Source organism: Pygoscelis adeliae, unplaced genomic scaffold (assembly GCF_000699105.1).
Source record: "Pygoscelis adeliae isolate BGI_AS28 unplaced genomic scaffold, ASM69910v1 Scaffold298, whole genome shotgun sequence".
Lineage (NCBI taxonomy): Eukaryota > Metazoa > Chordata > Aves > Sphenisciformes > Spheniscidae > Pygoscelis > Pygoscelis adeliae.
Window position 1 is genome coordinate 3,318,298 of NW_008825303.1, and position 13,529 is coordinate 3,331,826.

The 13,529-nt window shown below is 38.8% G+C and overlaps 1 protein-coding gene across 3 annotated transcripts in view; it reads right to left on the reverse strand.

Moving 5' to 3' along the window:
• The window catches only part of PEAK1 (pseudopodium-enriched atypical kinase 1), a 64,482-nt gene that overhangs the window by 22,389 nt on the left and 28,564 nt on the right, over positions 1–13,529 (reverse strand). For 2 of the 3 annotated variants that reach the window (XM_009330074.1, XM_009330072.1), the window contains 2 exons: positions 9,744–13,019; positions 1,411–1,527 (listed from right to left, as the gene is read on the reverse strand). In XM_009330074.1, coding sequence (XP_009328349.1) covers positions 1,411–1,527; positions 9,744–12,907 — 3,281 coding nt within the window. In that variant the 5' untranslated portion in view covers positions 12,908–13,019. The remainder of the gene's footprint in view (positions 1–1,410; positions 1,528–9,743; positions 13,020–13,529) is intronic. The other variant, XM_009330075.1, reaches the window with a different exon arrangement.

A 13,529-nucleotide genomic window follows, 5' to 3' on the forward strand; every position in this document is an offset into this window, starting at 1 on the left:
AGCTCATCTAAGCTGGTAATCTATTTCCTGTATAAAATTCTCCAGGATTAAAATCCATCTGCATTCGGCCAATAGCAAAAGGCCATGACGACATTCCTCTGTGCTTGCTCTTAGCTATGAAGTTTTAATCAAACTGTGATTACTTATAGCACAAAACTGTGAAAATCATGGATTCAATTGGTTTCCATGAATATATTTACTGCAGTATGATTTAAAAATTATGCGTTATATACACATAAAAAAAAAGTTTGGGCTTATTCAAAAAACCCCAATCCTATTGAAAACATAGCAGCAATTATCAATAACACGCCACATAAAACATGTCAGAGCAAAAATATTTCTGTGCCTTTATGCTCTCTCACTCACGGAAACAAATAGTCATTATAGGCCAAATCTCAAGAGCATATGTCTTATTCACTAGTTCTCATTATTACAACCTGATCAAATAGAACAGCAAGAATTTTAAGTACTTGTGACTTCCGTAAGGCATAGGAGTAATGTACTTCCTTCAGAAGATGATCACCACATCATATATCTGTACAGATATTTAATTTTTGTGGTAAAGATTTAAAACTTAACATAACTTCTGATGAGCAGAAACAAAAATTATGCATTTTTGAATAGGCAGAGCAGCTGAGTTTCTGTAAAACAAATCCTTACAGTGGAAAGAGAGATTATATCCTCAAAGAGTTAACATAAATTACAGGCATGTGCCTCTCTATGCCAAAGCCAAAATACTGAAAATCATGATACGCAATCTTCTAGCAATCCCAGACTACAAGGATTAAAACATGCCAGTACTTTGCATAACACAAGACCCCATGTATGGTGCAGTGCGCACATGCTGCTTCTACTCGGACTCATGAATTTTAACTGCAGGCTGATACAAACAAAACTCATTAGAACTTGTTAGTAAAAGAGAAAAAATGGCATAAGTTCAAAAAGATGTAATCTTTAATCAGCGTAAAACTTTCTGTTCATTTTTAGTACCATGCATAGGAATGGCGTGAAGAACATTCCATGTGCCATAAATATACCCACATTAAAGTGTTAACCTAATATAATTTCAGAGTAAAGCATACATAAAATTAAAGCGGTAACAAGGCTCTCAAGATGATGAGAAATTAAAGACTTGTAGTTGCTGTAAATCATATACATACCTGCATTCCTCAATAAGAATGTTTTCTTTAAGAAGAAATAGGTTCTGATAGCTTTACAGTTCTGTCATTGCCACAAACCAGGAATTATCATATCTCAAAGTAATTTTTTAGTATCGATTGGTGAGGTACAGAACATACTCATTCTCCAAACCAGACACATGCAAGCACATACACTAAACCTAAGCTCAGAAGCATTTTGCCAAAGTAAACCAACAGCTAGAAAGGAAGAAAGAAAAAAATACCAACTCACCCACTGTACTCACTCACACAATTCCCCATTAAAGGAAATTCTTTCAGGGCCTTCTTGAGTCTTTTAATCATGTCTTGAAACTCTGGCGAGCCATTGATTCCACAGTGTTCTGATGTGCTACAAGTTGTGCAAGCTGTAAGCAACAGGGCTGAACTCTGCACAGAGTGATACACCTACTGCACCTTAATGTTTACCTGAGGGGGTTGGTCCCAGGGACTTGCCAAAGCGCCCCAGGAAATCAGTTAGTTACAGCCCTGCCTTCTTAACTCTTCCACTGCCTTCGTGGATGAAAAATAGTTCACAGTCTACTACATCACTGTTCTGGTATGACAACTATGGTCTTAGTCAAGTTAATTAGTTAAGGAAAAGCAGGTTCAAATTTCAAGAGGAGTCTTAAGAACTTAGACCAACCTACTGTTAAAAGTAAGTGAATATCTCAAATCTGTATTCCAACCAGTTTTAGCGTCTGAACCTAATACATTTTAAATCACAGCAATTAGATGTCAGGCCATGAAATCTGTGGGGAAATGCTTCCCTGTAGCTTAACAGTAAAGACAGAGAGATCAAGCGTACATACGCAGTGCAGTGACTCAACGAGCAAAATGCCAACCCGTAATCAGCGGGTACAGACTGACATAATCAGACAGAACACAGAAGGAACAAAAGGGGAAAACATCCTCACTCAGGAAGCTACAAGAACCAAATTCCCAATTGCTTCTGCTTCATGAAATAGTCTAAACAGTTAAAACTACTAGTTTTTGAGAAAAGTAGAGCAGCTGATAAACAAGTAGTTCTCTGAGATTAGAACCATTAAAGCCCGATAACTTTGTATCTGCTTGTCGATAGCAAGTGATACTTAAAGCTATCTCCTTATTTGGGATATTTATAGATATTTTGCCAGGATGGATTCTTTGATGCCTTGCATAAGAGCACATATTTAGCTTTTACCATAGTGGGCGCAGCCTCCTTTGTCCAAGACTTTTTCTTTTCCCTTTTTTATTTCAAAAACAATCTTCATAGGAAATGAATTACCTTAGAGAACTCTGCTCCTTGGGCACATGTGGCTGAAACTAAACAACTATTCAGTTAATGGAGGGAGCAGCCCTCCGCACACAGAGAACACGTTTGTTTTCCTAAAAAGCTGAGAGTATGTGCAGCAAAAAAAATTGCCATAAAAATGACTGTCCTTCAGATAACATGCCACTAAATTCACATACTTGTCATTCACATACAAGCTCAAAATTGTTTTAAAAGTGTTGTTTTCTGCAGGGACAAATACCCCTAGCTCCTTCCCTCAGGCCCTCCTCCTTCACACCGTTTTTGGAGGATAGCCAAAAGATGATGTGGGCTAATTTGCCTCGGTCTTTTGGGAATAGTCAGAATCCAGAAAGCAGGCTGCGTAGTGTGTTAATTTTTGTAAGGACAGTGGAATCACAGCTATTGTGTGACCTGTATTGTCCTCTATTCAGAGCACACCTTCTCAATGAGAGTGATTAATAAATAGCAATGAATATGAGGGAGATGAAGTGGAATACTTATAAGAAGTGATTCTGAGAGTGCATTCCTGAATTAGGGTCAGATCTAGAGGTCAAGCTAAGGGAGTACAGTTCTGTGTAAGACAGCACATCAATCCAAGTGGCAGAAATTAGTGACAGAAACACAGAGAAAAGCTGATGTGGCCTTAGACCCAGCTGAGACTCTGATCTCCTCCCTGAGTGGACAACAGCAAAGCAATAATCAATGGTAGTCGCACAGTTTGAGATGAGAGAGCCCGACATGGAAGATGACTTAGTTTTACACAAATGAAATCTGTGGAACTTGTAGATATATTTAGTTCCAAAGAGATCCCCTCAGGCCCTATACTTTTATGCTAATAAAGCTAATATAAAGCCTAAATTGACTGAATAATGCTTGAGGAAAAACGCAGAGAGGTTAATGGCTTGAGGGTGGTCAAAAGCCACCTTACACAGGAACTTCCACTCAGAACACAGACCGCTATTTCTGCAAAACACTGAGCAAAGATGATCAGTGCCCAGGTTTCAATCAGAGTACATTAAGGGTACAGAAAACCCATTCCAGTGGCTCATGCAGTTCAGTTCCTCATCACCGCCGTTAGCCAGAAATAGTCACTTAAGAAGAAAATGAAAAAAACTTCTCAACTAACAATCTGAAATAACTAAGTCAAAGTTTATTCCTAATTCTTATTATTCAGAAGTTGGCTTAGCCCTGAAGCATAAGAATTTATATTCCTTTTTTTAAAAAAAAATCTTGTATAATGCAATGTTTGCATGGATAATGGGAATACATTCGATAATCCAGTAAAGACATCCTGCTAAGCTCTTTAGTGTCAGTGAAACTTAATGGCAATGAGTTCCACAGATTAACTGTGCATTATAAAAAAAAAAAATTTTCTTTATCCACTTACAGTTCTCGGTCTTTCCATTTTACAGACTGTATTAGAGGAGTTAAGAACAATAATACATGATTTACCATTTCTTAATCTAAATTATAAAATAATAAATGGTAAAATCCCTCCTACTTGGCTCTTTAACAGTCCTCAGTGTTTACAAATCTTCACATAAAACGTTACCAAACTTTTTGCTTAATGAACATGCATAATTTCCAATTCTGTTAGCATAGAGATATTCTAGAGAAAAATCTCACAGAAGTTTTTCATTGATGAAACAGTGTAAGATAGAAGGCTAATGCTCTTAAAAGCATTGTTGAGCACTGCTGCGTAAGGTAAATAACCTTGCTGGTATCTAGAAAAAAACAAATCAAGATAGATTTGGGGAGAAGGGGGAGTTGATAGTTCCACCTGAACTTTTTAGATGAGAATTTCTCCCATTTCACTAGACTTGCTCAAGAAAGAACTGTCTTTTCAGATATCCTTCAAGTCCCCTCACCAATTTATGCAGTTTATTTTTACACTTAAAAGATTTTGGGTTCAGGTGAGAACCTTACCTTAGGACTTATACAAGAGGTCCTCTAAACTGGGAAGGACTTTGTTTTAAACAGAGCCCTACTGTGATTTAAAAGATTTTGTTCTCTTCTCAAGCAGTTTCTGAAGCAGCTGTGGAATCTGCAGGATTGGATCAATGACAATGAGAAAGTGGAATGTGGCAGTGGTGGTTATTCCTGCCTGTCTCTGGATGTGACCTGGATCTTAATATATGACCACATTTTTGAAGAACAATGCTTCCAGTTGTTTTCACTCAGTAATCTGTTACAACATTCATATTCCTCTAGATACACAGAGCACTCAGAGTAATTTCATGGCTCCTGTCCCACTGCATCAAGAGAGCCTACATGTAAGCTCCATTCCCTACGCTGTTCAGGTTCTCAATCCAGATCACAGATGATATGCACTGTGGCACGCCTCTAGCCCCAGTCACCTATATTTTTTTCCTTAAATAAGTTAGCGGCATTAACAGAAATTACTAAAAAACCCACTGAAGAGATAACCCATTTGGGGCCTTTTAAGTCTTGGTGATCTAAATCACCTCACTGGAATTCTCTTTCTCCATTGCCTGTACATGGAAATTTGATGCCTAACTCAGATTCTTGAAATCACATTTGGCTTACTGTAATTTAAAGCAAACAGTGTGAACAGCCGTCAGCAACCTCAAGGCAATCAGCAGAGCAAAAAGCATTTGGGGATCACTTATACTACTGAAATGCTTCCATGGCAGGCAGGAACCATGCCAGTCTTTGGCCAATTTTCTGAAAGGTTCTCATCTGACACTGACATTTATGTTAATGTCAGGAGCTGCAGTCTGGTTGGAAGTTATTCCAGGTGAACTGCTTGTACAATGAGTGTGGCACTGTGGTAAGACTTGAAGGATAACAAGATGTTTCCAAAAGCTTTGATATCTGTGTCCTCTGATAAGTATAGAGCCCATGAAAGTGCCCAGTGAAATGCCCAGGGGCTATTTTCACAAAAAATGGCCTTAAAAGAACCCAAATTGCTGATGTAGTGTGTAACTGCAATGGAGAAGCATGTTTTTTTAAGAAAAAAAACAAATCTTTAAAACACATATATATACACATGCACACTAAGCATTTCACTCCTTTTGGAAGCAAGATAAAAGAACAGGATAGCAATCTTCCGTAGCTATGGAACAACAGAACTCTCATGTATCAATTACTTGCTTAGTTTCAAATCCTTCTGACAAAGTTAACATCACTTTTGGAGTTAGATTGGTAATCCCTATTTTAGCTATGAAGAAATGCTTTCTTACCTAAACCAGAATGGAATGAATAGACAGAGCTCACTAATTGAAGGAAGTATTTCAGTAATCATACAGTTTTACCTTTAGTTCATCCAAGTCTGGCCCAAAGATCCTATAAAGGAAAGTTATGGCTGACTTGTAGCTTTGAAAGGAAACTATTCAGTTTAATATGTAACTGAAATGGAAATGGCTGTGCACAAATCAGTTGTGCCTTGATGTACAAAGGCACTGCCATCTAAAACAGTGCTGAACGAGGTTTAAATTCAGCTCCGATGTGGTTTACGAAGATAGGAAAGGAAGAATCAGAAGGCTGTGCTGCAGTTTTCTTTTAGGAGACGTCTCAATCTAAAAAGCTGCTACTGGGTATAAGCAGTGATCTCTCAATGAAGGAGAAGAGAAACCTTTATCTTGTGAAACTCCAATAGCAACAGTCTGATCCACTAGATAACAGCCTTTGAAGAGTCTTTTTTAAACCCCTGTGTGGATTCCACACTGTGCTGTACCACCTTCATCAATTACAATGACTTAGGCCAGAAATATCATGTTATCTTTTTAGAGGTCAATTTTAGGTTTTGCCTGACAACAACTATCATGTACTACAGGTGTTCTAAGAACAGCTGATTTTCATTCCAATTAATGATAAAGCTGATGTGACTACTGAATTTTAGCAAAAATTAATCCATCTATAAATTTTTGGTAAATTTAATACCTTAAGTATTTGCTAGCTCCTTTTGAACCATCATATGTTCATCCTGGCACCAAACAGAAAGAAACAATCACATGGATAAAACAGTACCAAGTTCTTTTGTATAACAGAGAGATAGTTTTCAGCTTTCCAGAGAACTGCGTATTTTGCAAGTGCTGTTCAAAGGGAAAAACTGACCTTTCTAGTGATAACCTGAAATACATTCAGCCTTGTTTTGTGGTTATGTTATCAATCGTTAGCAGCTATGTTACACTGCAAAGTAAGCAAATACTGTATCTTCATTTAATTTGCTTTCAAGACCCGCCAGTAATCTGACATTTTTAAAGCTTATCTTATTTTCCAGGTCATCAGTTTGGTTCTTCAGTGAGCTTTTGCTGGCATTCTCAGTTAGAAAAGTGTCACATTCATTGATTTCTATCTTCATGTCTTCTGTTTTCCTCTAAGCCTCTGCAAGCTTAACTGAAGATTTTGAACATCTTTTCCATGCACATATTTTAGCCTCTATTAACACTAACCTCTTACTAATACCTGAAGAGTTAACACAAAACAAGTATAGCATCTCATCCGTTTTGTAAGGCTTTTATAAGGTTTCACTTCGTCTCTTTAACGATATTAAAAATTAAGTAAAAAATCCAAATAACTTAAGGCATCAAATTGCATCAAGGTAACTGAATACAATAACTGAAGGATAAAGATATCCACTGTCCAGTGTTCCCACAATGTATTTCTCAGCACCTCAGTGTATTTTCTTTTAAATTTGTAGAAATCATAGAACAATATTGTTAGAAAGAAGAAATTCCAATTCTAACATTTGGAAAATTCCAATTTTCACCAGGGAAAATTGTGAGATACGGTTTTAGCCAGTATCATCATGACTTGTGGAAAAATGAAGAGTAAACATATTTTTGGAGTAAGTGAATGAGACAGGACAGAATGACCAATTGCCTTCAACAGTAAGGGCAGAAGGTATTCCAGTAACAGTGCAAAAATATAAAACATTATAACAGCACCATCTCTAGGGCAGTCTAAGAACAAGTGCCAACTATGACGGCAGCCATAGCCTGTTACTGCCCTTTTACGAGATAAGCAGCTGCTCCTTCCTGACTGGTCCCCCTGTCAGATCAGCAAATTGATCTGGCTGAAAAATAACTGCAAAGATATTTTTCACTTGGATCACTTCCCCAGTGTGGTTCACCACAGGTGACCACATGAACTGTCTTGCCAGCACAAGAGCGGGACACTAAGGAGGTGGGAGCAAATGAATCTCCTGATGGCAAAGTAGTCAGTAATGCTACTAAAAAAAAGATGTTGGTACAACCTCATTTTCTCTAGGTTCCCCTGGAAATAAACAGAAAAAATGGGTTCCTCTAAAGCGGGGTTGAGAGCACAAACTTCTCCAATTCATTAACTTGCTCTCTAAAGCTGCCTACTACTCCCCATTTAATTTAGAGTAAGTCTAGAGAGACTAGACTCCTATCAAGGGTTATTCTAGCCCTGGGTACATTCCCCACTGTCTTCAGCCTTAAACTGTAATATGCACTGTAAACACAGGGACACCCTCTTTTGTCATTGCCCACACCCCTGTGTTATTGTGGTACTGTACATCTTGCAGAGAGGCTGAATGCTTACGGCTCCTGCTGACTTTGATAGTTTGTGAAAGTGCTTAATGTTTCTGAGACTCACACCCACAATTTGCACTGGGATTTTTTTTAAACCCTATTTGTTAATTTTCATGTAGGTGTTTTTTGTTTTTTTTTAAACAAAATTCTTGACCCTGAGACTGCAGTTCATCCAAGTCTGTAGAAACAGACAGTACACTAAGGTTTTGGAGACCATCCCATCTTGTATTTGGGGCAGTTACTTCAAATGTAAATCTACAGAAACCAGGTTTACATCATACTAAGATAAACCCAATCAACACCTTACATTACAAAACCCAAAGCTGTCCATGTCTGACAAAAGGCAAACAGTCTGAAAAGTAGTCCTGATCTTCATGAGAATGCTGTATCGGTGTTCCCAAGATGTGATACAGAAGTGGTTTAATTACACTTCTATATGCAAATGGTCATTCTTGGTTAGTTTAAGACACAGTTATTTTACTTTAAGGCAAGCAGCAATCAGTTTATGGTAAACTCAAACTATGCTCACACTGAGACTTCTATTAGTTCAAGTCAACTTTAAAACCATTTTAACTAAAAATCACTGCAACTTTCTTGTATAGACAACAGAGAAAGAAAAACAAAGAACACTGCCATGATACATTTTCTGAGGCTCACACATAGCTCAAACTTTACAAAGTTTTTAATTTCCTACCACGAGGTTATTGTTATAACGAATTAAATAATGCAAGTTTGAAGCTATTTTGGAATTGGTTTGTATAATAACATTGGAAGACATTCTACTACATCAACAGCTGTGGTCTGCGCTCAGGGAAATGCATACTATGCCCACGTGACTGATTGCAACAAATGTCTCCAGCCCTCTTAGGTTATGCATTGTCATGAGCTGGAGGAACTCAGTGGTATGTTGAAAACAATGCGTATCTGGAAATAAACACGGTTCTTCGTGTTCAGAGACAACCAAGAAAGCATGTGTACCCTTGATAAGGGAACAAACAGACCTTTAAACCAACAGACAAACCTAAAACGTTCAACTACCATGAGCTCATAGGAGTAAAATAAATATATACTGGCCAAATACTTTCACAGAAATTAAAACAACGAATCATTTTAGTAAATTCTGATTTGAAAAAAAATTAAAAATGAAATCCCTGAACAAAATTGTAAGGCAGAAATGGAGCAACCAGCTCTACTGGATCAAATACTGTTAGGGGACAACGTATATTCATTGCTAAAGGCCTTGCAAAATGGAGATAGATTATTTTATAGATAATTTAATTCTATTATTACTTTTTTACATGGTTTATTTTGGGAGTGCTGCAGTGATGTTGCAGTGTAGCATCAAGTTAATTAGCATCTCTTGTATTCTTGGGCACGTGAGATAAAGTTAGCACACCACCTTTTATGAGTCACAGATCTTTTACTTTCTATTATACTTTTCAATAGTTGCCTTCTATTTCTGCAGAGGAATTCTTTAGTTTCCTGTACATAAGAACACTTTCTTAAACTAGAAATTCAGGAAAATGTATCTGATTCAATGTAACATAGCTATCGTGACATATTAGTGAATCTGCAATACAAACTCCAAATTTCAGGTACTGCTTCTGGTATTTTTTTTTAATCCCGATATCCAATATGCTTTAAGTTACCGAAAATAAATATATTTTGAAAAAATTACACTTAATGTAACAAAACTCCTTAATTTCTTCCCTTTTCAGCAGTATATACAGGACAGTTCACAACTGAATAAGTGACTAAAAAAGATGAGCAGATTACCTGGGGATTTTCTTGGGAATCCGAGGTGGTGATGAATGGCTCGCTATTTTCTGTTCAGAGCTCTCTGGCGAGTTTTCCTGTGTTTCTCCTTTGTCTTTTGCTAGCGCATCGGCGATAGCAGACTCTGCTCCACTCTTGTTTTGATGGTCAGCCTTTGGTTCAGCCTGTGCCGGTTCACATCTATACATGAAAACAATCGACGGCTTCTCACTGGAGTCTGACTTTGCCTCACTGAACCAGTGATGACGTTGAACTGGAGGAGGGGGGAGCATATGTATAACAGTTCCATCAAGACCCACCAATTTTCCTTTCTCTCGTTCTTTCTCTTTGTCTTCCTCATCGTCAGTTTTCCTGCGGCGGAAGAAGCTCTTAAATGATATCCAGCGTTTGGGTTTCGCATCAGCAGCTCGGCGGCCTTCTGAATGAAGGATTGACTCAGCCTCTGTCGACCTGGTGGGACTGTTTGGTTTGGTCCAATTGCTGAAATGTCTTTGCAACAGGTTACTTGCATGATAGGGTGAAGAAGTGGACCGCGGAGGAGGAAATGGCGGCGCTTGCTCTGTTTTGGGACTTGTGGTATTTGGGGTGGCTCTCACTGGCTTTGGAGAGTGAGTGGCAACTGGCTGTGAAAGTGACTCTTTCTGCATTTTAATGGCAGTGTTTTCCACTGTCTTGGATGACTCTATTTCAGACTGTGACGTAAACAGAGATTTGGGTCGTACCAGGGTGTTTTTAGTAGCATCTGCATCAGGGGGTAAGGAATACAGTTCTTCTACGCTACAAGACTTTGGTCCAGACTGAGGCGTTTCTGGAGGAGACTGCGGAGGCTGGATAGAAGCCACAATCTGTGAAAGCACCGTGCTTGCATTCTCTCTACCGCTGCTGCTGCCAACAGAAGCCTCTGGTGTTACGTCTATTTTTGCTGCAGGCTCTTGTGTTGTCTTTTGAACTCTTGATGGGGAGCTGTGGTCAGAACTATGACTTCTCTGTGGTGATATCTGACTTTTACCGAGACAGCTATTAAACTCTTGGACCTTTTGAGCCACAGAACCCAGCCTGCATTCAGAGCTATTAGTCACCCCCTTCACTTGGGACAATTCCGTGGGTTTACTTCCTATGGCTTCAGTCATTTTGCTTTCTGTTTCTATTTCTTCATATGTGTGGCTTATTACACTAGTAGTTTTATCTTTGATGGATAGCTCTCCGCTGGTCCCTAGAAAACTTTTATAGATAGCCAGGTTATCATATGCATTTGGATTGATTACAATAGGAACTTTAATAGCATTTTTAGAACTCTTAGCGTAAGTGGGCTCATCATGAATGATAATAGGAAAAGGTGGCATGCCAGCGTTATTGTAGCTGTTGAATTTTATCTCAGATAAATTGGGAGACTTAACCGGGATAGTTTTTGAAGAAATGTTTGTAGCTGTAGGTGAAGTAGGAGCTGACTTGTGGCTTGTCTTCCTGGGAGGAACAGAAGGTCCTGAGCTGTTAGCAATTAACTCCACCTTAGGTATCTTCTGTCTTGGACTAGTACTAGAAGTCCACACTTCTTGATATCTGATTGCACTGGATTTTTTCAGATTAGCATTTACTCGTACAGGTGATGCTGCAGAGGATGTAATAGGTGTGCCTGGAGTTACTGGTGAGCTTGGGTTAGATGACGTATTTTTGGTTTCTGAGGGTTCAGTCTGATTCTCCTTACATTCATTGGTCATGGCAGCTGATACATCTACTATAGTATATGGCTTGCAAACCGGTTGTTCCATATTCACCACCCGGTAAGGTTTAGCTTGCTCTTCCACAGGCACCAAATTTATAGTTACAGATTGACCAGCAACATCTGAAGAACTTTTATTCTCTTGCTTATCAGTCTGCACAGCAATTTTGCCATCCTTCTCTTCCAGTCGAAGCGCAAGGACTGCCTTGTGAGTTTCTAGACTTTTCGGAACATTTCTGGGAGCTTTTGACACATCCTTCACTTGTTGATTATCACAAAGACTTTCATATTCTGGTTCAATCAATTTGAGGTCCTGAGGAGTACTAGGAGATAACCCTCCATTACAGAGCTTCTGTGAAGAACTGCTGGTTGTTCCAGAACGAGACTCTTCTGTCAAAGAAGAATCAGGAGATGTAGAATCAGAAGACACCATGCTCTGCATGCTCTCTTGCCCATAAAGAATCACAGTCTCTTCCCCATAACCATTTAAAATTTCATCATAACTGTCGTCATAATCTACTGCACAGATCCGCTGGAGAGACTTGTTTCTAAGGGGCACAGTATTCCATTTTTTGTCAACACAGAACTGAACAGGAGATAGGGTGTTAGCTCTAAAATTAGCAAAGCGAGGTTGGCCCCTCATACGAATTTCCATTGCTAGCAACTCTTCATCACTTTCATCCCAGCTCTCATGCTCTTCTTGCATGCTGCCAAAAAACGTGTCATCCTCACTCTCGTCTCCACTAGAAAACTCTGGATAACAGAAACGGCCACCTTCATTACTTATTACTTCAGTGCTTCCACTCAGAATAACGTGCTTGCTGTGTGAATCCTTCATTCCACCCATCATGCAGCTTGGAGGGATCTTTCTTTCTAATGATCTTTTATAACAATTATTTATTCTTCCCAAGAAGGTTTCTCTTGAGTTCATTTCATTTCCAGTTAGCTGAGGTGTGGTATCCAAACCCGCAATCTCCTTCAAAACTTCTGTCAGTCCATTATTATTGTTATTTGGTATCTTACCTACACCATCATTGTTGCCATAGGGCCTATGAACATGGCTATAACCTTCAATTTCGTCTTCATTATTATTGTTCAGTGGTTTTTTGTTCAAGACAGCTTTGTTTCGGTTCCAACCTGCGGGCACTGATTTATTCTCACAATGATCCGGTGTGCTGATTTCACCACATACGCCCTGCCCATCTACTACCATCATGGTGGGTTTCACAGCTATAGTGGGTTTCTTTGCCACAGGTGGTCGGAAATTTCCTGTATTTCTCCCACGATGGCTGTTACTTTGGTTTGCATTGGTTTTCAGATTGCCATGTGAGAGGGTTTTTTTTTCAGATACCGGGGGTAACTGATGCAAGCTTTTGGGCTTGAAGCAGTTCTTACATTCACCAGGTTTCCAGACGTGTTCAGTGAAAGTGTTGCAAGCAGACATTTTCCCAGAGCTTTGCGCTTGATGCCGTGCTGTTCAGTGCATGGTAAGAATTTCATCCATATGCTTCCACTCTGTTCACTTAGTATGGCTACTGTTTTGAGCAGCGATCATTCTGAAACACAAAAGAGAATGAGAATAAGAACGGGGAAAAACCAGGTTGATGGCTATACTTACATTTTCTCCACTATGAACGACTCGGAATAAGCAAGCAGCCTTTTGCTGATGTCTTCGCTCTTTTTACGTAAATTTACAAAACTATGTAACTGAAATGCAAAAAAAGTTGCAAATACTGTTCTTGTCATACATAAAGAATTAAAACTTTGGCAGCGAAGCCTTGTATTACTGAAAGCAGCGAAAGAGAGAGAGAAGTGGCAACGACTGAGAATTTAGAATAATACTCTTGACTAGTTCAGGACCACTGACCTTTAATTTTGCCCAGTAAAACAAATGCTAGGAAAAGGATATAAAACCAAAGGTTAGTGCACATGGCTTTCAACATAATGCCTTAAACATGAGACAGGAAAGTAAGAGTATGTTTACTCTCCTAAATGCAACTGAGATAATTTCTTTTAGCTTTGAATGTGAACGAGCTCAGCTTAAGTGACAAAATACATTCAAGCAA